Here is a 27259-nt window from a genome sequence, read left to right as displayed (position 1 = left end):
ACACTTTCTGCCTTTAATTTTTGCACCTCCATTGCACTGACCTTGTTGGACCAGGTGTCTCTCCTCTCCAGGTCTGATCATCATACAGGTCAGAGCTGTTCCACCTGAAGCTGAAGACACGTCCCACTGTTCACCTGGAGAGAGGAGGGAGTGCTTTAGTATAACATGATGACTACATGCATATCTGTGTGTGTGTGTGTGTGTGTGTGTGTGTGTGTGTGTATGTATATATATTCTGATTGTAACAGAGAAAAAAGATGTAATCAGATTACAGACACATCCAGCAAAAAGGGAATTTCTTACAGCATAATAATTCTACAATAAAGAATGATGTAGCAGTCTGTAACCATGTGCATGACATCACTTCACGAGTCTCACATCACTCTGCACTGTAAAATCTACTATAATGTGATTTAATAAATGTGTTTTTAAGAGGTAAACCAAAAGTAAACCAAATGTATTCAGTCCTGAGAACATTTAGTGCTTTATACACGAGTAATGTGATTTATTACCATAAAGTCTATCTTTTGACACACATGGAGTCAGTGCAATGATTTAAATAACACATTAAACCAAAACTGAGACAAACACACTAAATCCATTCTGTACAGACTACAATGTGGCTGCATATTGTGTGTATAAACTACTTTAGCTGCTCAAAATGACCTTCTAGATGCTGACATGCTAAATACTGAAACATTATTAAACACATAGAGCTTGTAAGCTAACAGCTGTACTCTGATGTCCAGCTGTAAGGATGCTAGTATTAACAAGTTAACATTAAAAAGCACATAATGGCGTCATGCTAACACTCTCCAACAGACACACACTTTGGCTAACATGCAAACCTGTCTGTAAAAACGCTACTATGAAATGACTCAGACATCTTTATAAGCTCGTTATAGTGTCAGTACCTGTTAATAAAGGCAGCTGAGCCGCTGCTAAGGTGTCTCACAAACCAGGCAGTACATCTCCAACAACTTTTAAAGTCGGGTGAATTCAGGTAATTTGGACACCTCAGCTCAAGTGTTATCGATTTCTCTTCTGTACTTTTACAAAAAAAAAATGTGAATGACTTCATGGCGGTGATGTCACAGAAGGGGGGGGGGGGACTTGCACATATTATGTATATAAGAATTTATTTCTATCCTTTTTTATTATATTGTTTATTTTGTGCAATTATTATTGTTTATTGTTAAAATAAACTGTCCTTAGGTTGCTGTGACACACAAAATATCTCTGTTTGCAGGACCTATAAAGGAATTCTGATTCTGATTCTGAGTCAATCACAATCTCTGGGAATTGCATGAGGAGGTCAGCGACGTTAAAGTCTATTCAGTCATAAATAAGAAAATGTTTCTAATATTTTATTACATTATGTTTGTGTTGGGACGGTCACATGGTTCTGACATGAGAGCGGTCTAAATTGCACTAACAAAGTAAAATGCATCGACCCTTATGTCCAGTAGGTGGCGCCTGTTTGACACAGAACCCCCAGGTTTGTCTGCTCCCATCTCCCATTGTGTGAGAGCGCACCTGAATGCATCGTCTGAGGTAAATTCATGACAGTTCCCCTTTTTCGCCACAAGATGGCGGACTTACACCGTGTTAATATAGGGCACGCTCACCCCAGACCTCTAGAAGATCTCGCGAGATTGATCATATTAACCAAAACCGTGATCTTTCCTGAACCCTAACCACTTTTTGTGCCTAAACCGAACCTTATTTTAATCACAAGCATGTCACAGCATAAAACATAATTAACTCGTGCAACATGCAGAATGAAGAAAACAGTGCGTGTAAATCTCGCGAGAGTTCCTCAGAAATCCACGGTCCCCATCATCATCCAGTGATGACCACAGACGCTGCTGAGCTGCAGTCCGTGTTGTATTTACTGGCCACATCAGCTGGTATCTAACGGGAATAACCACCACCTGGGATAAAATTACAATATCTTTAACGAAGACAGACCGCTGCTTAATCCGCCATTTTCACCCAAATCTACCTAAACCACGTCGTTTTACATCCTGACCAGTAAGTGTGACTGTATTACACATTTATCCACACAAATCCTCGATTGTAAACATACATGTGTGTCAAATTCGCTGAGTTAAAGACTGCACAGCTAGCTGCTAGCTATGTGCACAACGTAACGTCATACACAAGCGTTATTCTTCCCTAAAAAGTCGATATTATGTGTTAGTTTTCTGTTACTCTCACGGTTTTCCTTACAAATTTAGCTGCGCAATATCTGTAAATTAGATTTTAGCCCTGCTTGTCTGCTGCTGTCTGGTCCCATCACGACCCCTCCCTCTGCTTACAGTGTTACAGCATGAAATGTTATTTATTTTATGGAGGATTTATATCTTTAAATAGGATTATTAAATAAATGTATAACGTTAAAGTAAAGGTGATTTCCAGCAACATGTCCCACACTGATGCCACTGCGTTTCTCCAAACAGTTCCTTTATTATCATATGGAGTGTAGAAATGTGCTGACTTGATCTGTCACTGCCTTTATTGATCATTCTACTGTTGTGTTTGGTTTCCAGTCTGAAGGAGGATCAGCAAACATGTTCTACACCTGTGGTCCTAACGAGGCTATGGTGGTGTCAGGTGAAGTTATGGCCTGTATTTTTAAATGTACAACACCTCAATGTGATTGATGTTAATTATACAAATATATGTACACATACAAATAGATCTATTCAAACATATTTATATGTATTGTTATTTATACATTCCTAGAGTTTAATTGTAAAGGGTCATTCAGGAAACGTGTTCTGAAATGTGCATTATGTCAATAAACACTTTGACATTGATTTTGTTCAGACATGACTCATGTCCACACTCTGATCTGAGGCTCCTCTTGGTCTCTCGTCTCCTCCAGGTTTCTGTCGCTCTCCTCCGCTCATGATAGCTGGAGGCAGAGTGTTCGTCTTCCCCTGCGTTCAGCAGATACAGAGGTAAGATTGATTAGATAATGCTGCTTAACCTAAAGACAGTTATAACATTCCATAATTACGTTTTCTTTGTGATCCTCTAAAAAGGCAAAGATGCCAAGTTTGAAAAATTCTGTCGAGAAAATGTTTATTTATTAATACAATACAAGTAGTATTTGTTTTTAAAATTGACTAATTATTGTGTTGTACATCCGGCCTGGTGGATGTCATCTGTGTGCGTTCAACTCCAAGACTATGTTTACAACTTTTGATTACATTTTAAAAGGAAAAAAGCATCATATTTTCTCTGTATTTTGTTTTTTGTAACTGTAATGTATAATTTTCATGACAAATACCACCACTGGAAATCATAGTTCATCCTCTGAGGGGTGTAGCCGTGTGTGTTTGTGTAATGATATTATTTGTGCTGGATACAAAGAGTTGCTTTCCTCATAAGACCAGTTTTATTTCCATCTCTCGGTCACATGCTGCTCCTCCTACGTTCAGTTCAGTCCATCATTTGGCACCAGGCCGGTGTTGCTGATCTCGATCCTGTACCTGTTATAGCCTCCACTCAGTGGTAGCAACTAAATATTCACACAAACAGGATATGGCTACACTTTAATGCATACCATCAGAGCAGCAGGTAATCAATCAGAAATCACTTTCCTTGGTTTGTCTTACCCCGCCTCTCTGCAGGATTTCCCTAAACACTCTGACTCTGAACGTGAAGAGCGACAAAGTCTACACTCGTCACGGGGTGCCCATCTCTGTCACCGGGATTGCCCAGGTAAGTGTGCAAGGAGCGCCCGTCACCAACTAAACACTGCTAGACTGTATGATATAGACGGAGCTGGAAGGCTGTGTGTCTGCTTTTGGCCCATCATGCCTCCCACACAGTGACTGCGAGGGATTTTCATATTCACACATGCAGCTACAGGCAGGATCCCATCTGTGTAGCTGCAGTGGTTGGGCAGGTGACGGTCCAGTAGATGGCAGTAACGCAACACTTAAAGGCTGCGGTATCTAAAAATAGTCTGAGTGAAGACAGCATGTGTAGCACTGGAAATCATTCACTGGAATCATATCTGACAGTTAATACACTGAATGCCTTTTCATTGAGTTTCTTCATTGACCCAGTGATCGTGTCAGTGTTTGTCTGTGGTCCTAATAATGATAAATGAGCTGCTGTTTCCTACAGATGAAGATCCAGGGTCAGAATAAACAGATGCTGGCTGCAGCCTGCCAGATGTTCATGGGAAAGTCGGAGCCCGAAATCGCTCATATCGCCCTGGAGACGCTGGAGGGACACCAGCGGGCGATCATCGCCCACCTCACTGTGGAGGTGACGATCTGACGGCCGTTCATTTCTGTGTTCAATTGCTTCTCTGACTGTGAAGGCACATAAAGACACCCGTCCTACCTGAAGCACTGATGCTTAAAATGTATTTAACTTGTACAGTCATGATTCTGTCATGAGTGTGCCACTCTGCTTTCCACATGACAGTAAACATCTCCCTCCTACAGGAGATCTACAAGGACCGAAAGAAGTTCTCCGAGCAGGTTTTTAAGGTGGCTTCTTCTGACCTGGTCAACATGGGCATCAGTGTGGTCAGCTACACACTCAAAGATGTTCACGACGACCAGGTAACCACATATCTATGAACTACAGAGGGCAGTTTCTGAAGTAATTGTGGTCTGAATGCTGGATGTTGAAAAGCTGATGCTAAACTCCAGTGCTGTCTTTAAAAATTGAATAATACCAATAACACAAAAGATGTGGAAGCATGAATAGTCGGATAAGTGAGAAAGGGATGAAAGATGCTAAATGTATTATGATCTGTGAGATAAATTGCGTTGTTGCTTGCAGGCCTTCCAGATGCACATGACTTACTTCTGTATCTTCTGTTTTCTGTTGACAACAGAAAGGGCTGCTATGGCACAAAAAAACAGCCCCATTCTGCATCTTGGATTCAGTCTTCCTTGATAAAAGAATGCACATCTAATTTTTCTATCTCTCTCTCGTGCGCAGGATTATCTGCATTCACTGGGGAAAGCTCGAACGGCCCAGGTTCAGAAAGACGCTCGCATTGGAGAGGCCAAGAACAAGCGAGATGCTGTGATCAGGGTGAGATATGTCACGTTGTCTCCGTCCTCTAGGATGCTGTTATTCATCTGAAGTGCTTCAGTTCAGCGTAAACAACCCTTTTAAACCAGGCAGCAGGAGGGAATACTGGAATCATATTCTTTATTTAGAGAAGCACAAAGACTGATTTTGAATGTGGCATGTGATAGAAGCTGTCTTGATAGTGATCATTTTTTAGAAGTCTGTTTTCAGCAGGTTATTTAGAGTTTAGTCACTTTCTGTCTAGTCTGTTTTGCTCTGTGTAAACACTTCTCTCTATTTTTGGTCTATTCCTCCGGTTTTCAAGAGTTACTCCCACTGATTCCCATTTCCCCGCTCACATCTGTGTTTCTTTCTCTTTCTCTTTCTCTCTGTGTGTCTGCAGGAGGCTCATGCGATGCAGGAGAAAGTGTCGGCTCAGTACAAAAATGAGATCGACATGGCAAAGGCCCAGCGGGACTATGAGCTGAAGAAGGCAGCTTATGACATCGAGGTCAACACTAAGAAGGCAGAGTCAGAGATGGCCTACCAGCTGCAGGTACACCAGAGGGAGTAACAACTGGCTGATGTGATTATTCGACCAGTGAACAAAAGCAACTTGCACGTGTGAACTAGTATGTAAAATATTTTATGTATGTGCTGTATGTTCCTTTGCTAGGTAGCAAAGACGAAGCAGCGTATCGAGGAGGAGAAGATGCAGGTGCAGGTGGTGGAGCGGGCGCAGCAGATCATGCTGCAGGAGCAGGAGATCACCCGCAGGGAGATGGAGCTGGAGGCCAAGGTGAAGAAACCTGCAGACGCTGAGAGATACCGCCTGGAGAAGCTGGCTGAGGCTCAGCGGTGAGTCATAACGCTTTGTTGTTTTGTAGCTACGCCTCTAAAACAACAGGGCGGTGTTGTGAGTAGGCAGGTAGTCTTTCAGTTTCAGGACCAGAGTCTAAAGGCCCCGGTGTTTGTTTTCTCTGCTGATGTGTCGTAAAGTAAGATAATGAATCCCTGCTGTTCTGCAGCTGACCTGACCTGCGAGACTGAAAAATGTTTCAGTGAAGATGAATTGTCGTCTCTGTAAGGCAGTTATTGTTTATAGATTTGTTCATGACGTTGACATTTAAATCAAACATTTTTAGCATTATTTTTTAACCCAGTATTTCTGCACAGTTGCAAGTTAGGCTTGTTAGTGTTATACTGTTTGTAGAATTAGAGTCCAGTGGTGGATTGTTTTCAACTTGTGTGATTGTGAGTGTTGTAATGAATGTATTTTTTTTTTTTTCATACTTTATTAATCCCCGAGGGGAAATTATTCTCTGCATTTGACCCATCACTAGCTGCATATATATTGTAACACTGCAAGCTAGGAGCAGTGGGCTGCTGTGACAGCGCCCGGGGAGCATATGGGGGTTTTGGTGCCTTGCTCAAGGGCACCTCGGCAGTAGTCAAGGAAGTGAACTGGCACCTCTCCAGCTACCAGTCCACTTCCATTTTGTGGTCCGTAGCTGGACTTGAACCAGCCACCCTCCGGTCCCCAAGCCAAAAAGATAAAAAAAGATAGATTAATCATTTCCAAAATTCACATCTTTGTATCTCAGAAAATACTCTGCTTCAGTCCATATTTTTTTAAAGAACAATAAGTCAAAACGTGTTTTCTCCTGTTCTAGCAGCAACCTAACATCACAGCTCTTTATCATCGTCTCTTTCCTTCCAGTCTTAAGTTGATCATGGAGGCCGAGGCTGAAGCCGAGTCCATCAAGGTGAGTCGCAGATCGCTCCAGCAGAATCACATCTCAGCTTACTTTAGATTTAAATAGTTTAAATTGGAAATCATGTTAGGGATTTTATGCCCACAAGCTTTCTTGTGAGTATCTCAGATGTGAGCGGCCTTTTGTGGTAAAGTACGGCCGTCCTCTCATCTCCCTTCAGATTAAAGGTGAGGCCGAGGCATTTGCAGTGGAGGCTAAAGGTCGCGCCGAGGCAGAGCAGATGACGAAGAAGGCCGAGGCCTTCCAGCAGTACAAGGATGGAGCCATGGTGGACATGTTGCTGGAGCAACTGCCTCTGGTGAGAAACAGCATGTACAGTCCATAACAGCTTATGGGGTTTTTGTTAAATAATGTATTGTAAGTATTTCAAATATGTAAATACACTCTGCAAAGAAAAACTGAATTTCTTCAGTTTCTTTCTTCTGCATCTCACAGAGTATAGGGTTGTTTAAGGTTTTGACATTTCATAACATCTGTTTTCCACCAGATGGCTGACGAGATCAGCAAGCCGCTGTGTGGCGCCAGCAAGGTCACCATGGTGTCCAGCGGAGGCGGCGAGGTGGGCGCAGCCAAGCTGTCCGGAGAGGTGTTGGAAATCATGACCCGCCTCCCTGCAGCGGTGGAGAAACTGACCGGAGTCTCCATCTCCCAGGTAACACGTTCATATGTGCACTTTCTCCGTACATTATTTTAGTGCGTTTCTCTGCTCTGATTCATGTCGTGTCATACCTATGTCTCGATATAACGATATCTCAAATCGAATCTCGCATAAAGCTACAACAGAATATGAACATATCACCCAGCCCTGACAGTTTGTCAACATTTATTAAGATAAACAAATTAAATTAATAAAGTAAAAAGATGTATTTTTCTTTCTCGCTGTCCCTCCACTCTCCAGGTGACCTCTCGTACAGGCTGAACAGAATCCACCAGTGTGGTGACCAGGCAGGCAGGTCCACTCTCCCTCTGTCTGATCAGCTGTCTGGACTCTTTGCATGAGTCTGCTCACACTTACAGCCTCTTTCCTCACATTCCTGTCTTACATCATCTGTATCGCTTTCCCTCGTGTAGCTCTGTCCATGTCTCTGTGTGGGAAATGTCCCCTTTTTTTTGTACCCAGCTTTAACTGGGCTCAGTTATTGTGGCTACAGTTACTTTTGTTCCTTTTAAGTTATTTGTTTTTATTTTTTGTCATACATCCACTGGTACTGCCTAAAAACGCTTTGTACATATTTTGTTTTCGGGTTTGGGTTTGTGACCTTTTTCATTGACTTTTTTAAATCTTAAAAAAGCAACAAAAGTAACCGTAGCCTCTTCGTATCCTATCTCACATCCTTCCCTACTTTATTCTCTGTGCAGTACGTCACATTTTGTGTGTCTGCGTCTCACTGAAGAGAACGTCTCTGTCTCCTTTTTGTCCTCGTCTCTCCCCGACTGTTTGTGTTGACCTGTAACGTCTCCTCTGTAACTGCCTTGCTGCCAAACCTTAAGTGCGACTTAACATGAACATTGAATACAAACATACATTCAAAACCTTCATTTACTAATGCCACTAACATAACATAGTTATAGTCTGAAACCACAGCTAGTGGTTGAGTGGTCACTTAGGGTCACATTTAATGCAGAGTTTAACATGTTGAATCTGTATGTATAAATCACATAAGTTGGTCGGTCTTGATAATCAAGAATGATCAATCTGAAATGCATTACTTTAATGTGTAATACCTGAATTAACATATTATTTATAGGTTATAATTGAATCAAGGCTGTTTTGTACATATATATTTCCATAGATATAATCTAAGCAGTGAATATATAGAAGTATTAAATAGGATTAAACTGAGCCTGTTCCATAATCATAAAAATTCCTGGAAGTGTGTTTGATTTATTCACACTGACTCAACGCGACAGAAGAGTTAAATTTAACTTTGCATTAATGTGACCCTTCACATTGAAGTTGTGTAACCGAATTAAATGGAAAACTGACTCGTGATTAAAATACTAAAAGTTTTGGTTTTATATATATTTCAGAAAGAATTCTTAGGGAGTTAGGGAGTCTTGAGAAATAGGTTTATCACTCTTTAAAAGTGTTATAGATAGTTGAAACCTAACAGCTCATTATAATTGTGATACCATCTGTAAATCTGTACGGCATTACAATGTAGTATATTTTTTAAATCTGTTATTGTCTTCTGTGTGTGGTCTCCACGCTGTGTTTACTGATTTTATGTCCTTTTTATCACAGTTATCAAGTTGAGGGATATTAAGAAAATGTTTATTGAGGACCCTTTACTTCAGGAATACTGGTATAATATAGTTCCAGTCATTAGAAACCTGTGCAGGAGCAACACATCGCACTTTCCTGTCTGACTTTAATCTTCTGGCTCAGGCTCCTTGAGGTTTTCCACCCTGCAGTCCAGTCATTCATACATACTCGATGTATACCTTAAGTAAAGTGGTCCCGTTTGTGTGATGATGGCCTGATATGTAGCAGCTTTCATAAAGGCGGAGCTTGTGGAACTGAAGATAAATATTGTATAAAGTATAACTGCAGCCTTCTATTGTAGCATTGGGAATACCACAGTTTAATTATGAGATAACTGTAGTGAAATGCTGAGCTTTATCTCATTATTGTTTTGTTTTTAATGAAAGCCTCATGTGAGGAGAAGTGAATGAGATGCTAAACAATCAGATAAGTTACGTCAGTTTGTACTTCAGGGAAACGGAACCAAACATTGTAAGGAAATCATGTGTGATGTATATAATTCATTTTCTCATCTTCAATGCGTTTGACACCCAGAATTATGATAATCTGAGGCATCAGTTCCTAAAAACTAATCAAACTTGCCTTACAGTTTAACCCCATCACACCGTCCCCCTCTACCTCACCATCACCTCTGACTGGGTATTCAAAACATGTTTTATCTTGGCACTTTATCTTATTTTGCATCTGCGTACATTTCACAAATCAAAACCTATTTAAGAACATTAAGAGTCTTACAATCACTACACTTCTGTGAGCACTTCATTTAACCAAGAATACTCACTATTTGTCTGTGATTGTGTTCTTTGCACTGCTGAGTACGGTAAAACCAAATGTATTGAAAAATGGCTTTCAGGAGGTAATTGTATTTATTAAAAGAAATTGTAATCCTGCGGTTATGGACGCATAAACACCTGTCACACTTTAAGTGTAATTTAATCCTGCAAATGCATTATGTTTTCATTCAGGACACTGTAGGCTACTTTACTGTGGAATTACCACAGTGAGATACAGTTAAGTAGAAGGAGATGAGTTATGGAAAAGGAAATGATGATGTTTATTCTTCTGTAATGGAGCGTATTAAGCGTGATGATGATGATATAGATGTATTTACACAGTATATATTTGATACAGTAGCACTGTTTGCTTCACAGTTCACCGTTAACAACTCTACTTACTCTTACTAACAGTGTTTCATGATAGTATATTTAAGCTATAGTCAGTTTAGTAGAGTTTTAAAGCAACATTATGTAGAAATTGGCCTTTTGTGTGCAATGTGGCGCCCCCCATAATTTCTGAGGGCAAAGTCCCAGGTCAGTAACAGTTTGTCAGATGTAATGTGGGTGCTAACTACAAATAAAAGTCATTACATCATAACATTGTTATATACTAAAATCGTATTTCTTGAAGTAAACATGTATTTAACGCTGTGATGTCACCGTCCCACTGAAGTTACAACAAGTGATAGAGACACCTTATTGAAAGAAACTGATTTTGAAGCTCTTATTTTAAGGTTAAAAAGTTACACGATGTTGCTTTGTTGAAGTGTTATTTCATGTCCTGCTGTAGTTTGCGGCTGACGCTCTGCCAAAATGTACTTTTCATTAGGAGGATGTTATTGTAGAATCTTGTACACAATAAACTTGCAAAAAGGGAAACCACTCATAGAATATATTCTGCATCTCCTGCTGTGTCACTGTTTCACTTTGCTAATGTGTTATATTTATTTACACATCTGAACTGTGCATGTGTTTTTTGACTCTGTACATTTGTCCCATTTTTTTATTTTTTACTTTTATCACGTTGTGTTGCGTGTGAATTGTAACTGCATCCTGTTTTTTATAAGGGGCCCCATGAAGAACAGCTCTGTCACATGCATGGTGGGGTCCCAATAAAGTTGTTTTCCTAAAGATTTTTGAGGTTTTCCTTTTACTGATCATTGGTCAATATATTTACATCCCTGGGAGTTGCAGGTTTCTGCTGTTTGCACCGAGCAGGTCATTGGAGCGACAGTGCCTTGCCCAAGGGTCACTGGGGATGCAGTTCTAGCCTCTGCATCTTAATTTATTTAATTATCCAGGGATTCAAACCAGCAAGTCTGTAACCACAGCGACGTGTCAACCCCCTGATGCTAAAGTCATTATAGAAAAAATAGAAAATAACTGTGATTGAATAGTTTGGATAGCCTGCAAAAGCACTGCAGCAATGATGACGTTTTTAAAGTGGAAGTTTAGATCAATTAAAAATATTAAAATACGTAGTTATTAACTGTTATACTTAAGAACAAAGCTGAAGCGTCCAATATTCGCACAGAACCTGACAGTGATGTTCTGAACCGCGCACACTGACGGGACAATTAATACACCGGAAGGCGCTGAATGGAGGCAGTTAGCTCCGTCAAGCTAGCCAGAGATAGCTAATCTAGTACAGGAAGTAAGATGGACTAGTATTTCAAATTAACACATGATCAACAAACTTCAAAACTCGAGTAAAACCAATGTATAGAAAATGGAGAGCGGTGTTGACAGCCAAGTAGACAGTCAATATATTAATTTATTAAAAGTTTTGAAGAAAAGGAGAACTGTAAATTGTTTTATTTTATCAATACTTGTATTATTACATTATTATCATTGTTTAAATTTATTTTCTGAGTTTTGATTTCATCTCCAAAACTACAAAGTGCCCCTATAAAACATTGGGGAAAAAAATGGACAAGCATTATCATACAAGTGTGAAGAAATAACAGTTTTGATGTTTTGTCAGAGAATTAGCTGCAATAGTTTTCAAACCAGCTCATAATACCACTTTTAACCTTAAGAGGCGTTAGCTCGATAGTAAAGCCTATATTTTCAATACTTTATTTTGTTTTTAATTAGATGGATGGATACAAAAATACAATAACAAGACCATTAAAATAAAAACATAAATAAAAGTATATATTGTGACACACTTGTCACTAAGGCTTTTTTAACCACTGTACCTGAACATTATTATTAGCTTACAATGGAGCCAGTTCAAAGGGTACAGTCCACAGTTGGTAATGATAATGTTTCTATCTATTCAATAATAGGCTGCAAAATCTTTTTTTCTTTCTTTTTTTTAATACAAAATTGTCATTTCTGATATCCATTTTAATATCGAGAGGGGGGACTTGTCTTCCAGATTAATATAAAACGCTTCCTATAAACAGTAGGAGCTGTATGAATGAGTTTCCTGTAATTCTGATTTAGTTTAACATTTGTAACGCTGGTACTATTGTTAAAAAAACACGAGTACTATTAATCAATGCGCATTTTATTTTGAAATATAGGACCGGAAAGGCAGCCATTTAACCGTTGGACTTGACTCTGCTGAGGTGAGCTGGAGGGAAAAAAAGGAAAAAAAATCGAAGAAAAAAAAGGCACATCTGAGGGTTTGAGGGGCGGATTTGGACAAAGTTTCCCAACTGTCCCGACCCGAGGAAGCTCCGGGGGGGTTGACTGGGAATCGATTTCACCGGTAATTAACACAGGAGTTATTTGTCGGTTATTAATTATCTGTTATTTTCAGTGTGTCTGAGAGCACTGTCGTCCCAACCACCGGAAGTCTGCATGAAAGCTGCGTCTCCCACAGAGGCAACGGCGTCGACGTTTTTTTTTTCTGTCTTCGTTTTTTTTTATTCGAGACTTTTTTTTTCTCTTTTTTTATTTTCACTCAGCGAGATGAGCAGGGAGTGAGGAATGGAGGCGTAGGCAGCGAGGATGTTTGTGTTTACCAAGCGACGAGCTAGTTCAGCATATGAAAACACGGGCCTCCTTGTAGCTAGAGCAAGCCAGCGAACAAAAGGAGAAAATTAATGGAGGCAAGTTAGCTAGCTTCCCTTGTCTTGTTGCGTTAACCAGCTAACGCTAGCCATGTTTGTTTACAACTCAGATATCTCATTAGGCGCTCGGCAGCAGGTTCGGTGCAGTGCAACACATACAGGCTGGGTGTTTGTGCAAGGGGCACACTGATATAAATGATTTCTGACAAATTTGTTTTTGCAAGATTTCATCAATCATCGCTAACGTCAGCCCGCAGCTAGCACTGCCACAGTTTAGGAGCCAGCCTGTGCCCCTCGTCAAAAAATGGCTCTCGGAGCACTGAACGATTGACTTGGTGTGACACATGATCGGCCCCTAAGTTGTCCGCTAGCAGCACTCTGGTGGAAATTAATGAATCTGCCTCAGAAGATTGACACATTATTTATTAATCAGCTTTTGCAACTAAAGAGGGGAGACGAGGCTCATGAAAAACAAGTAAAACATGCCTCGAGTTGAGCATTGCCAATTGTTTTGCATGACATATAACGTTACCTCAGACTTTGAGAGTTGATCTTGTTAGTGATCTGACCTTTTTATGTTGAAGGTTCTTTTTCATGGGCCTTTATTCCCCCAACAGTTATCAGTTTTGTCAAATATCAGTGCAGCTTCACTAACTTGTGATTAAACGCATGCTCTTCCTGGTATGTGAGCAGTATGGCTATGCATGGTATTCACAATCTACACATGCATTACAGACAAAAACAACAAATCTCAAAAACGTGGTAGAATATTACTATGACAGCAAAGTATGTGAGAAATAAATTGCAAATGCATGCAGGAGTAGAACAATGAAACTATGAACCTTCCTTTCTTGTGCTACAGAAAACATGTTGCCTATGTGTCAGTGGGAGATGATCAGGAAGCAGAAGATGAGAGGTTTGATAATGAAAAGATAGTACCGTAGTCTTTTTTTTCTAAACAGTGGGTGTTGTCTTCTGCAAACCATGTGCACTCTTAGGAAGGATGACATTTCAACACACACTCTCTGAGCAATCTCGTTTGGGAGAACCTCTGTGCAATGAGTAGTTTTGACATAGTTTTGCTTTCAAAACTAGACTGATTGACATAAGAAGATAGATCAGCCGCTCAAAGGTTGTTTCATTTGGTAATAGCGACACATACTGTGTAAGGTAGTGTTGAGGAAGTGCATGGTCTGTTTAACAAAACATTATTAAAGGCTCAAAGACTGATTATTATTATTATCATTATTATTATTATTAGTAGTGTTTTTCAGCTCTTGCCTCTTCTGTGCTCTTGTAGATTTGTTTAATGTCCATCCCTCACAGGATTTAACATCTTGACCTGATTCTTTTCCCATCCTCTTCTCTATGAATCTGATTTATTATGTTAAAAATAATAATCTTAACGGCAGTTTCTGTCTAATGGGATCCCTCAAAACTCTCCAAAAAAAGAGGCTGTTAACCAGCCGCACCTAGAAACAGGTAGTTCTCCGCACTGATGCCGAAACTTGGCGTGTTCAGTGTGTGAGCTGGCGGAGGAGAGGACACGTGGAAAGGAAGCAAACTAAGATGATTGAAACGCAGCCGTGCATGGTCTCGTTTCACATGAGAGAAACAGAAGAAGAAGAGCATAGTGAGGAGGAGGAGGAGAAAGGAGGAGGAGGACAGGTGTTTTCTAAGTGTGTTGCTTTTTAATTACAGAAATAATGGACGATTCCCATTTCAACTCATCATACTTTTGGTCTCCCGTCCCCACTGTACAAGGACAGGTAGAGACAAACTTATTGTTGGAATTGTCTTGAAATACACATGGTATAGCGGTATATGCTACGTCAAAAGATACCCGCAAAGGGTTATCACTTTGACTGTTGATGGAAAATTCTTAAAACATTACGTAACACCAACAAATAATGCTGGCATAGTCTGTGAAGTTTATCCTGACATTGCAGATGTTTGAATGTGAGTTCTTGACATGACGAGAGTTCACGTGATCACTCCTGTCCCTCTCCTGTCTCATCTCTTCAACCTCTCGTTGATCCCTTTTTTCGTTTACTTTTTTGCATCTCACTATGCCTTCGTTCTCTTTTCTCTCCCATTTGCCTTCTTTTCCTCCGCATCGCCCCCCTTCATCCTCTCGCCTGTGGTCTTCTTACCATCTTTGTCCCTTCATCACGCACATTTTACTGCTCCCGTCCTCCTCATCCTCCCGCTTGGATCACCTCCCTCTGGTCCTGGGTCAATTTTCTCTTGTTCTCCACCCTTGTAACTTCCATTCTGTCTTCTCTTTATTTCTTCCTGTGCCCTCCTTCCTCAATCGCATGTCTTACTTTCTGCCCTCTTTATCATCGTACTTTTCCTCCCCTCTGTTCACACCCCGCCTGTCTTCCTCATCTCTTTGGGCCTGTATGGGTACTGCACCCTTCACCCTCTCTCCACCATCCCGTCCTTACCTTGCCATCCTTTTGAAATCTCCAAATATTTTACCCTCACCCATCCTATGCTCCTTTCCTCCTTTTTACTTCCTTCTTTCCTTCCTCTCACCATCAACCCGCCCCTCCACTCATCCATATCTAGATCGAGAACGCCATGTTCCTGAACAAGACCAAGGAGCAGCTAGGTCAAGAGAAGGCCGGTGCGCCCTCCTTCCCCCACTCTTCCGCGTCTTCCACCGCCTCCCCGCACTACCCCACGGCTGTACTCGCCATCCCCGGCTCAGTGGACGGAGGGGGCGGGCTGCGGGTGATCCCCAAGCAGGAAGGAGGCGGGGTTACCATGGGAGGAGGTGGTGTTGGCAACAGTGGCGGCGGACCTTTAAGCGTGGTCGGCGGACACCTGCACCAGTCCCACACGTCCCAGAACATCACCGTTGTGCCTGTTCCCTCTACGGGTATCATGACTGCGGGTGAGTGCGCTGCGGCTTCATTTTTCCTGCCTGAATCATGACATCTCAACTCCATTTGCCATTTCTGTATCGTCTTATTCAAATTTGTCTGTTGTTATCACTTTGAAATGTTTGCATGAGCGTCACGAACACTATAAATATCCAACCGTAGCTGTTTGTGTAGTTTCCTTCTATCCATAAAAGTCTCTTTGTAAACAGTATCAGTATAAACAGGTTATATGCAGCAGTTCTACAGGGACAGTTAAATATTTTTGGATTGTTTTGCTGAGTTTTGGAGATATTGGTTGTAAACATATATCTGCCTTATGTCAAAAAGAATACAATTACAGGGCAGTTAGCTTGTGGTGCTCAAAGCAACTCAACAGAAATGTCTTTCCCCAGAAATCATGACCCGGTTACTAAAGATTATCTACAGTCCTCGTTAAATTAACTATTTTCTCTTTCTACTGAACTACACCTGCCAGCTGTGTCACTGTGCAGAAGAAAACGGGCATCTACTTGTAGATGAAAGGCTAGCGTCAAAGAATATTGATCCATATAACTAGTTAAAAAAAGCTAAGAAAAGAAAATTAGTGTTTTGTCAACTGTATCTGTGGCTTTGACAAAGTATTATTGTGGCTCTAAATATTGGGCATTGCGCATTTTGTTAGTACCTCTCTGTAGAATGCCAAGAGAATTCATGTAAAATGTTTGTTTTGATGGACAGCCACATCACAGTTTCTCTTTTCCTCTTAGCGGGGTTAGTGATCACCACCCCTCAAGGCACACTGGTCCCCACTGCCTCCACGCAGTCATTTGTAACTGGACCCCACACTGCCACCACCATGATAGTGTCTGCACTGCACCCCTCAAATACAGGTAAACACAGGCACTGGAGTCCTCTCGACATGTCAATGCAAACTACATTTGTTGGATAATAGTAAAGATTTATGATTATTATTTTTAGACATGTATTTGTCAAAAGAATTTGAATTAGATTTTTCAGGAATAAAACAACTATAACTTGCCCACTGTAAATACTGCTGGTGACAAAGTGAAGTGACACAAACTTTTAGATGATTCATTATTAGTTTAGTTGGTTTGTAGTAAATAAAACCTTTTTTTCTCCGTATTTTAAATTCTTTAAACATGTCATCTTGGTGTGATCAAGCACATGTGACAGTCCTGTTTTCTACCCACCATTTATTTATCTCAGCATTTGTTGTGTTGTTACATCCCAACACATGCAAGTATGCACACACATGTGTTTGTCCATACTCTTTCATAAGCTGTGGTATGGCTGCTGACCAAGGCAGCACGTCTCTCTGCATTGTAACTCATGTAGGTGATGTGTGGCTGATTACGTCACAATATCTCATCTCTTATAGATGCTGACTTCACACAAGTCTCCCTCCCCTCCCTTTCTTTTGTCTTTTTACTTTTCTCTTGTTACAGACAAGAAGGATGACATCGCTATCCCTCCTGCAGTTGTCATGCCGACGCCATCAAAGCGAGGCAGGAAGAGCAAACAGGGGATGGGGAGATTAGCTGGAGTGGGTGGGGTCCTTCCTCCAGGTAGCGATGCATTAATTTTGGCGCACCTCGCAGCTGGAGGACAGGTGAGGGTCTCCTGTGTTCCTTCTCTGTTGCAGCAAGTGCCTGTGCCTTTTTCATAACTGACTTATTGTTATTTTGTTTCAGCACCCCACTGCTGACCCATATGACCTGTCAAATGATGAGGATGATCATACCAACAAAGATGGCCCCAAATCCTACAGGTAGTGGAAAGACTTATCAGAGAAAAGCATTAGGATCGTTCCAACACCAATAGCAGTAGCAGACATTCATCCATTACAGTCTCAAATGCTGCATCAGGTTGATTGTGACAGATTTGAAATATACTTTAAGAACAGGTCACCAGTCTACTGGGTTCCAATCCAATCCAATCCAACTTTATTTGTTAAGCACTTTAAAACAACCAAGTTGACCAAAGTGCTGTACAGATTACAAAGATCATTACAAAGATTTCTTACTTCGTCACAATACCATGAAAAATATAAATATTCAGTACCATAATGGATACCACAGGGTAAAACTTACATGATATTGAAGGCTTAACATTTTTGATTTTTATCTAGAAATAAATATAACAAGGCGTGTGTACTGTGTGTTCAGCACAACAGCATCTCAGTTTAGTTATTTCTGACCATAGAAGAGTGGGATAAGACGGGCCTACGTGTGCACTGTGTCAGCTTACTATTGTAGAGAAATCGTAGCAGGTACGCGTGTCTTGATGATGTAGAAAATGAGAAGAGATTAAAATATTCAGCATCAATCGGTTGATATTTTTGTACAACACTACTGACTACTTTGTTTACCGTAAAGGTTTTCTTCTCTCTTTCACTCCTCACTTGCCAAGGTGTCGGATGTGTGCTGTGACGTTCTTCAGCAAGTCAGACATGCAGATCCACGCCAAGTCCCACACTGAGGCCAAGCCCCACAAGTGCCCCCACTGCTCCAAGTCGTTTGCCAACTCCAGCTACCTGTCCCAGCACATCCGCATCCACAGCGGGGCCAAGCCCTACACCTGCACCTACTGCCAGAAAACATTCAGGCAGCTCAGTCACCTACAGCAGCACACACGGTACTGGGCTGAGTGGTTTGTTTGGTCCTGTGAGTGTGTGCGCCTGCTTGTTCATGTGGTTTCTGTTGTTAAACCACATGTGTGGGCCTGTGTGTGGTGACTGATGAAAGGGGGGAAAGGGTGGCCAGTTTAGGATATGCCACAGTGTTGACAGTGTAAAGCTCTTTTTGCAGAGTCTAAAGCCGCGTTTCCACCCAAAATACCCAGAGTCAGCCAGTTGTGGTCTGTAGTCTAGAGACCCGCAAGGATTAGGCAAATTAGTCCACTGATGTATACAAACACACACTCAACTGTACAACAAGGACTGATCAATTATCGACATCTGTTAATCTGTTGTTTGCTTTCTTCTGTAGTTCTATGTCGACGTGTCAACATAGACCCTACAGCTACACTACACCACCCTAGACAGTTGCTCAATTGTAGTGTTGGTTAAGTGTTTGGCTGTATGGAGATTTATAGACTGATAATGAATTCTTGCATGTTGACACATTGAAGACCATTAAGTGAGCAATATGTACTCCATCAAAGACAAGAAGAATATTAAGTGCTGCTACAGCAAGCACATCAATTACATTATAAGCCCGACCATGCAGCCCTTCAGTGGGTTTCATTTAAGACTTAACCACAACGAAACACATTTAAATTACATAGTGACGTCATTTGCACTGACTGTCCTGTCTTCCGTGTCGAAGTATCCGTTACTTATGTTAACAATGACAGGTAACTGTCACGTTTTTGAGGTTTCAAATAACTCTTGAAGTATACCCAACTAAATTTGTTTACCATTTCTGATTAAATTGTGTTCAGTTTGGGCTTTTTCAGAGTATTTTTTTACTTTTAGTGGCCTTGGCTTAAGTATAAACCTCCATTTAATCATCAGGAAATGTAGTCGTCAGGAACATCCCTGGTGGAAATAAGTTTCTTAAAGCTTCCTATTCCCTGGGGAAAGTTCCTGCGGTGGAAACGTGGCTTAAGCATCACACTCAAAGGTGCAGCACTTACTTAACAAACTTTTTATTTAATCATTGTTCTTTGCATGTTACGTTTATGTATTTGTAAGTGAGGATTAACTGGAATTATCAGGCCAGGAAGTCAGCATCATCATTGCATTTAACAATTGCTTTGGTCACTTACTAGTGATATTGTGTTTTGTGATGCTACAGTCTCAAAACAACTGTATCAGTGTTTAATTAGTTTTGTTAATTTATATTCACTGATACAGTCTAAGGCTAATTCCTCTGATCAGATTACACAGACAGAACTGTGATGTTGGATGAAACAGCATCAGTCATAAATACAGATGCAGATCTCACTTTTTATATTGCAATGAAAAAAGTTCACTTTTATTACTCTGATTTTATGATTATGGTAGTGTGCTCTATAGACTGACAGTTTTCAGAAAATCTGATTTATAATTTTATATATAGCCGTGCTTTAGTTACACAGTATTCCGCAATATTTTGAATCTTATCGTCAGATTCTTGCCAGTACACAGCCCTGGTAGACGTCAACTTACAGCACCAGTTAACACTAAAACACACCTTTATCAGCAGGTGGTTGGTTTTAACTCCCTCATCCTGCTCATGATACTATAACACACTGGAACTGAACTGCATGCATGTTGCCTAATTGTAGTTATTCTATTTTCTTTTAATCCATCTCTGCTTTCACACAACTCCTTCTAACATCCTGTCTGTGGTTCAAAGCACCTTTACAGCCTTTCACTGTCATTGGAGTCACTTGTGATGTTAAAACACTCCCTTCTCATTTTTAATTTCCATTCAAGCAGAAAAAGCTGTGAACACAGAGTTTCAGCTAAGATCACATGGCATTGCTTGTAAATGACAAAGCTGATGATTAGTTAGTTAAAATGTGTCAGCTGGAAGAACAGTGTGTTCTTTTAATCACACACATGTGAGTACTCTTTACATGTGTACAATAATTTACCCATTAAACCAAAACAGACTCGTTGTCGCTTTCGGGACTCTTGAGTGCGCTGAGTCTGCCTGCATGTTGTACACACCCTCATGATTACATTTATATTAACAGATAAAGCCACTAATCAGACTTTTAGAGTAGTTTTACCTCGATTACGTTACTCTCTGTGTCCGTGTATGTGATGAAAGCACCCGTCTCCCATTCATACCGCCATTACTTTTATGTTTGACCTTATCTTTCACCTTCTTCGAGATTTCATTTCCCTTATTGCCATGCACTAGTCTTTCTTTGTAGAATTCAGGCCATTAATTTTAAACAGGACGATGTGCTCCACTGGCCTGCCACTCATCCTGAATTTATATTTCCATTTGACTGCAGCAGAGTCAGACATTCATAGACACTCACACTCCACTCAAAGCAGGGCACACCAAATGGAGAGACTGCAAGAGAGAGAGAGAGAGAGAGAGAGAAAGAGAAAAGCGTGACTGTGCTTGCTGTATGTTTTTGTTCTGTGTTTTCACAACTCAGACACAGCACAAAGAGCACACTGTCAAACTTAATGATCTGTGATCAAAGCAGTTGATCGCGGATCCTGTTTACTTATCGCATGATTTGGTCCTCGGTTCATCGTGAAGTTTGGTCATGCTGTAGCTTAAAAATCTCTCGCTGTTTCTCTCTCTGTTTCTCTCTCTCCATCTCCTCACCCCTCCAATCCCGGCTTCCCGTGTTAGAAACCACACTGAGGCCAAGCCCCACAAGTGTCCCCACTGCTCCAAGTCGTTTGCCAACTCCAGCTACCTGTCCCAGCACATCCGCATCCACACCGGGGCCAAGCCCTACACCTGCTCCTACTGCCAGAAAACATTCAGGCAGCTCAGTCACCTACAGCAGCACACACGGTACTGGGCTGGGCTGGGCTGTGTTTGAATGGCTGGATGTGTTTTTATGTGTGCATGTATGGGAGCTGGTGAGTGGAGAGTTATGGCATTGTGATTGTTTGCATCTTTTACACTTTTGTGCCATTCAATTTTGGTAGCCAGGCTGTGTTGTCAGAGGGCCTGTCACAGTGTCTTTTTAAAATATTAAATCCGAGTTCTCAAAGACATTAGCTGCCCTAACTCAGATTGGGCCAGAACCTTTTCCTGACATTAATTATGCTTATGGTAGTTTCCAGCCTTGAAGGAAGGGAAGGTGATATTAAAGAGAGATAGATGGTTGGCTGCAACCAAGAATCTGACAGCAGTTTAGGCTAGCGCTTGCTACTGATTCGATGCTAATAGATCAAGTGCCATTGCAAGATGTCCCTCTTAACACTTGATGAAGAAAATATCTTGAAAATTGACAACAGCCAGTGGACAGAGAAGTTTATCCTACTAGTGAATGGAGGAAAAATCCCATGTGGTTCTTGTGCAATGAAATGGAAAAGGAAATTTCCACACTTAGAACTCAAACTTTAAAACATATGATGCGGTGTCAGGGTTCAGGATGTTCTCTGGCATTGTTTTTTCGTGTTTGAACTCCTAGCTTTACAGGTTACACATTAATGTCCAGCCTCTCTCACACTACACAGTGGATTAAAAGGGTTGGTGTAAAAGCAGGGTACAGTTTGTTTGCAGTGGTACCAAAAAACACAAAAAATGCCCCAACTAAAAGGAATTAACTTTTGTGTAAATAAGAGCAGAAGAAAAGAAAATATGAGAAAATATGAGAATTAACAGCCAGATCTACTCAGGTCTTCATCTTAATGCCATTAAAATGCACTTAATATATTCAGTGTTATTTATTTGTTAATATGGTAAATGATACATGGCATGTCTGTGGAGGCATGAGCACGCTGCATTTTGATTGGCATAACACTGCTGTGTGTACAGTATGTTGCAACATATTGCACACACAGCAGTGTATGTAATCGCAATAATGACCATCACTCGTGTGTTTACGTTCATTGTGTCAAGTGTAGCAAAAAAGTAATTTATAGAGTGTAATTAATTCATCGTGTGCCTCGTTTATTTTTCAGGATTCACACCGGTGACCGACCGTACAAGTGTAACCATCCTGGCTGTGATAAGTCTTTCACTCAGTTGTCAAACTTACAGGTAAATTAATTCATAGGATTGATCCTTGTTTGTCACTAGCTGGCGTCATTTCCTGTTGTTGTTCCTTGATGTGTCTTCCTGCGTTTTCGGCAAAAACATGATTGTAAACTTTATTTTTTGGTCACATGAAACTAAGGAAAATATTTTGTCTTAGCAGAGTCAAATGTTCATGCTTCTTCCAGTTTTCATAGTTTGTGAAAAAGAATAGAAAGTTAAAAAAAAAGGTCATTAAGACATTTTTGTGGTTTTCTCAACATCAGATTTTGAAGCAGTGTGTATTTGGAAATCAAAACGTATAGAGTGTTTATCCAAACCAACATCTGTATCACTCTTTCCCACAGTCTCACCGTCGGCAACACAACAAAGATAAGCCGTACAAGTGCCACAACTGTAACCGTGGTTACACAGACGCTGCCAGCCTGGAGGTGCACTTGTCCACACACACCGTCAAACATGCCAAGCTGTTCTCCTGTGGCCTCTGTAACAGATCATATACCTCGGTACGTACCGTCACACATCAGACATTCAATGTACGTGTGATTCTCGTCTAAATATGACAAAAAACACACATATGGAGAGAGTTGCAGGCTTGGAGAATGTGTCTCGTTGGTAGATGTAGTTTCCTCAATCTCATATACAGTTTATTTATATTTATGATTAGTTCATGTTTTCTACTTCTCTTTCCCCAACTGCAGGAGACGTATCTAATGAAACACATGAGGAAGCACAACCCCGACCCGCTAACAGTGGCAGCAACAGTAGCTGCCCAGCAGGCCCAGGGCCTTACGCCAGGCGGATCAGGCAGAGGCCGAGGACGTGGCCGAGGGAGAGGAGGGGGCAGAGGGGGTCACCTTCAAGCCCAAACCAACCCTAACAACCAGAACCCTGGACCCCCCGGCAGCTACCAGTCACACCAACAGCCCACAGAAGCTGTGGTTCAATGCCCATTTGACCTGCACCAGTACAAGACAGTGTCAGCCAATGAGATCCAGTACAAACCAGTCACAGTGGCAGATGTGCCAGTGACCCACAAAGACCTCTGCCTCACCGTCTCCACATCAGCCATACAGGTGGAGCATATGAACTCATAGGCTGCGTCTTCCCACTCTGTTTGAGAGAATTACTAATTGTGTCTGCAGTGTAAAAAGGTCCATGTGAACAAGTAATTTAACTGTATTCAGTGTTCTACTCTTCGTAAGCAAGACAAATGGCTGTGGTGGGAAGTTTTACTATATTTTTAGCCATATGCAAATTATCTGGTTTACTGACACTTGGCTGTATTTGGAAATGTGACTAGACACAAGTGCAGGTGTTTTCAAGAGACTGACAAGATGAAGGCACCAAATATTTCCCCTCACTTAGCCTATTTTATCCTACAGACACTCAGTATTTGAGTCAAGACATCCTCATATTAGTTTAATAATATAACTTCAGACTGCACCAAATAGAACTTTCTTCAGAAAAACATCCTGCCCAAAGGCTTTTATTAGTTTCTGACTGTGGGAAAGTGGGAAAAACACAAAAATAACGCCAAACTACTGCATCACTACTATTCCTTTACATCAGTTCACACACATCAAGGCTATTCTCTTGAACTAAGGTAATAAATTATGTGATAATTTTTCACTTCCATTCACTGAGCCTCCCCTCAAACTGTACAAGCTTCCTTGGAATGCCACCTCCCACTTTGAAACCTCTGCACTTGTGGAATCACTTTACACCCACTTTCCTTTGGCATTGAGTGAGATTATTTTGAAAGGGGTTGATTGGGTCATTTTCAAAGATAACAGTAAGATTGAATCCACACAATGCCAGTTTCTCCTTTTATTTTAAGAAGCTTTAATGCTGAGTACAACAGTGAATTACTTGTTAGAACACAGATATTTTACAATGTGCTTCTCGATTCCTGAGCCCACTTGTGCGAAGTATCTCTCAGTAGAAATGCTGGTGTAGGACTCTGATATACATAGTTTTATTCTTCAGCCTGAAACCGCAGTCTTCCAGTTTGTGAGGACTATTGAAAACTAATCTGAAATCAGTTTTGGCTATTACATAATTAGTTTTGAGGACGGGACAAAATCTAGACCTGAATTCCTCAAAAGCATCTTTAGTCCTATTTCACATTAAATCAGCCATAAGTGGACGGACCAGACTCTGACTTAAAATACAGTTAATACACTGATCCTAAACCAGCAGTCCTCCTCTGAGAATCTTGATCAAAGAGGCTCATTGGTGTCCCTTCTCTTTTGTTTTTTTGTTGTATTGCGTTGTTTGCAATAGGCATCAAAGGAGGATGAAGGTGTAAAATATCTGTAAAATAATATTTACACTATTCTCTGCACATCTATGGTCCAGAGAATGATGTAATGTTTGAACACATTCAGATCACATTAATCTGAACATTGTCCATTATTTAGTTTAAGCCAAAACAAGTGAGAAACAAGGAATCAGTGATGAAAGACTAGAGATTTATTATAGCAGCTGAGATGGAAGAGCAGTGGTACTGACCTGAAAAATGAGGAAGCTAATACATTTAAATTGCTTTTGAACAACACTGCTGAGGTACCGGTGACAGAAAGGGTTGGATCACAAAGACTGAACTGAAAAGACCACAGAAGAAGAGGGGCAGCAGAAAGAAAAGAGTGGGGTGTAGTCCAGGATGAGGCTAAAGCCTGGTGCTGAATCTCAACGTGTGCATTTCACAAATCATGATGTCCTAATTTTCACTCAACCTTCCATCAGTTTCTTTTTCAGAACCCAAAGTATTGAACAAAAGAGACGGACCTGTGCACTAAACATGAGGAATCTGCAGCAGAGCGAGATTGAAACATGAGTGAATAAAGGGGTTTGGGGGGTGGGAGGGGTCAAAAAGAAAGCACTTGATGAAGCTTGTACTTCATGCCTATGTTTGTCATCATTGTACTTTTTATTTTAATATATCATATGTATGTATTTTTCTACCAATAGAGGAACGTGTGAACAAGCTCAGAGAGAAAGCAAAGTGATTGCATGAATGCGAAGGGAACAGAGAGAAAAATCCTTCAAGAGTGATTTTTTTCCCCATCTTTTTGTAACTATTTCGATTAAGGCAGTTTGCTTTCCTCCACTGAGTTAAGACAGCCCAACTCGACATTGTCAGGGCACTTGTTGGGGAAATGACTGTGTGATAAAAATGGCTGACAGGTACTGTTATCAATCTTTTTTTAAAGAACTTTTCATACATATTATTACTTCTTTCATTATGACTGTATTGCAAATGTTATTCACATTACTATCAATCCGAGGCATTATTGTATTGCAGTATGCTGTACATAAAATAGATAGAAAATACTTTTTTCAACTGTAAAAGGGAAGAATGTCCTGTATAAAGCATATATGGAAACTAAAGGAAACTCAAATTAACAAGTACCAAATCATTGGCTGTATCCCAGGTCACCTTTAGTGCTGATGGACCAGAGCATCCATCCCCAGCAAAGTCTGCAAAATCATGATAGATTCCAGCTCTGAACAATTTGGGGATTGCCCAAAAAGTTGGTGAAACTGCATTAAAATAATTTTCTCTTTCTGTAACGTATGACTACGCAACATGTGTTGTAGTTTCAACCACCATCGCCCTTTGCACTTGTTGATATTAAGTCTAATTATGACGTAACCTGAAATGGTTTGGCCAAGTTACCTGAAAGTTCAGTTCATAGACAAGACAGTTGTGGCCCACCGCAACCAGAATTCAGTTCTTAATATAGATCACCCATGAGACGTTCTTTATGAACATTTTCATAAATGAACTGTGAGTATATCTCAACAATTGAATTAAATTAATTGGGGCTGTGGTGTAGGTGACCAGGGACACTGCTGCCATGTTTTTGTGCACAAGCTACCCAATCAAAATGTTCAAGCAGCCTGTGCAACAGGTTGATTGTCTTCATGTATACTCCTCCTTGTATTTCATTGTGTCCTTTATGAAAAATAACACATTCTCAATATTCTTGTTAATATTATTACTGATGCTCCTGATAATAATACAGTTAATAATGACCCTCTTATGCTACACTCTTGCATACTGTATGCACAGTTACACCTCTTGCTCATCTGAACAGACTGTTTCTTCCCTTACGGAGAATAAAGTTCGACAACAGTTTATGATGAAAAAACATAATCGTCTGATTTCTTTATTAAAATCCGGACTGCGTAGTACTGTCAATGATTTTTTTTTTTTTTTTTTTACCAATTTGTAAAAATCTGAGACGCAAGTTAGGTCTGTTCCTGCAAAGGTTTCTTATATTTATCGATAATGCTCCATAACCAACGTCACAGTGGAGAAAATAGTGTTCATACATTGATTTGTAGTCCAATGATACTGTGTGGTTGCTGTGTGTGTAACAAATTAGTCAGCCTCCTGATGTGGAAATTGCAACAGTGGGTCAAGAGTGGTACATTTGTTCAGTGGTAGTAAAAAACTGTTTGGAAAGCAGTTAAAAGTGTGTGAAAGGGAGTAAAGTGAGACAGTGCCCAAGACTCCCACATTGCAGTTACTGTGTGGCCAAATGAAATTGTGCTGTAAAAAAGAAATAAAACTTTATTTTTAATACCTACTAATAGTTTGTCAAGGGAGTGATCGAATACAATGTGTCTCAGTTTATGAAAAACATCTTGTATTTTAGAAAAACAGGAAATAAAATCAATTACCTTGAATGTTTGATTTTGTCATGTGATCGCGGTTGATATAAATTTTATGACGACTGTGAGGAAAGCGGTGAGCCAACATGGGTGTATTCCGCCCGGGTGGGACACTCCGTACAACGTAACAAACA

The 27259-nt window shown here is 40.6% G+C and overlaps 2 protein-coding genes across 3 annotated transcripts; both read left to right on the top strand.

Moving 5' to 3' along the window:
- Window positions 1–1820: 1820 nt before the first annotated feature.
- On the top strand, window positions 1821–11000 carry flot1a (flotillin 1a). The gene is made up of 13 exons (XM_030412918.1): window positions 1821–2034; window positions 2553–2616; window positions 2891–2966; window positions 3642–3732; window positions 4144–4287; window positions 4470–4589; window positions 4975–5070; window positions 5453–5605; window positions 5726–5907; window positions 6770–6815; window positions 6985–7122; window positions 7312–7476; window positions 7723–11000. Exons 2-13 carry the CDS (start codon window positions 2574–2576, stop codon window positions 7741–7743), a joined length of 1275 nt encoding a protein of 424 aa, XP_030268778.1. The 5' UTR covers window positions 1821–2034; window positions 2553–2573; the 3' UTR covers window positions 7744–11000.
- Window positions 11001–12432: 1432 nt separating this feature from the next.
- On the top strand, window positions 12433–27044 carry znf384a (zinc finger protein 384 a). 2 transcript variants are annotated; one of them, XM_030412277.1, is made up of 12 exons: window positions 12433–12585; window positions 13752–13805; window positions 14591–14658; window positions 15464–15791; window positions 16527–16649; window positions 17226–17389; window positions 17472–17548; window positions 18190–18414; window positions 21084–21251; window positions 22370–22448; window positions 22790–22948; window positions 23144–27044. In XM_030412277.1, exons 2-12 carry the CDS (start codon window positions 13757–13759, stop codon window positions 23537–23539), a joined length of 1836 nt encoding a protein of 611 aa, XP_030268137.1. In that variant the 5' UTR covers window positions 12433–12585; window positions 13752–13756; the 3' UTR covers window positions 23540–27044. The 2 variants fall into 2 exon arrangements, with proteins under 2 accessions (XP_030268137.1, XP_030268138.1); XM_030412278.1 differs by lacking the exon at window positions 21084–21251.
- Window positions 27045–27259: the final 215 nt, after the last annotated feature.

Source organism: Sparus aurata, chromosome 3, assembly GCF_900880675.1.
Source record: "Sparus aurata chromosome 3, fSpaAur1.1, whole genome shotgun sequence".
Lineage (NCBI taxonomy): Eukaryota > Metazoa > Chordata > Actinopteri > Spariformes > Sparidae > Sparus > Sparus aurata.
Note: the sequence above shows the minus strand (reverse complement) of the source record. Positions and strands in the feature narration are given on the sequence as shown.

What these genes read in the sequence shown, in the direction of transcription:
- flot1a (XM_030412918.1), top strand. Translation starts at nt 2,574, where the DNA reads ATGTTCTACACCTGTGGTCCTAACGAGGCTATGGTGGTGTCAG. An exon ending in CGAGGCTATGGTGGTGTCAG is followed by an intron (nt 2,617 to 2,890) that starts GTGAAGTTATGG and finishes CGTCTCCTCCAG; the next exon opens with GTTTCTGTCGCTCTCCTCCG. An exon ending in CTGAAGCCGAGTCCATCAAG is followed by an intron (nt 6,816 to 6,984) that starts GTGAGTCGCAGA and finishes ATCTCCCTTCAG; the next exon opens with ATTAAAGGTGAGGCCGAGGC.
- znf384a (XM_030412277.1), top strand. Translation starts at nt 13,757, where the DNA reads ATGTTGCCTATGTGTCAGTGGGAGATGATCAGGAAGCAGAAGATGAGA. An exon ending in CAGGAAGCAGAAGATGAGAG is followed by an intron (nt 13,806 to 14,590) that starts GTTTGATAATGA and finishes TTTTAATTACAG; the next exon opens with AAATAATGGACGATTCCCAT. An exon ending in CACCTACAGCAGCACACACG is followed by an intron (nt 21,252 to 22,369) that starts GTACTGGGCTGG and finishes TTTATTTTTCAG; the next exon opens with GATTCACACCGGTGACCGAC.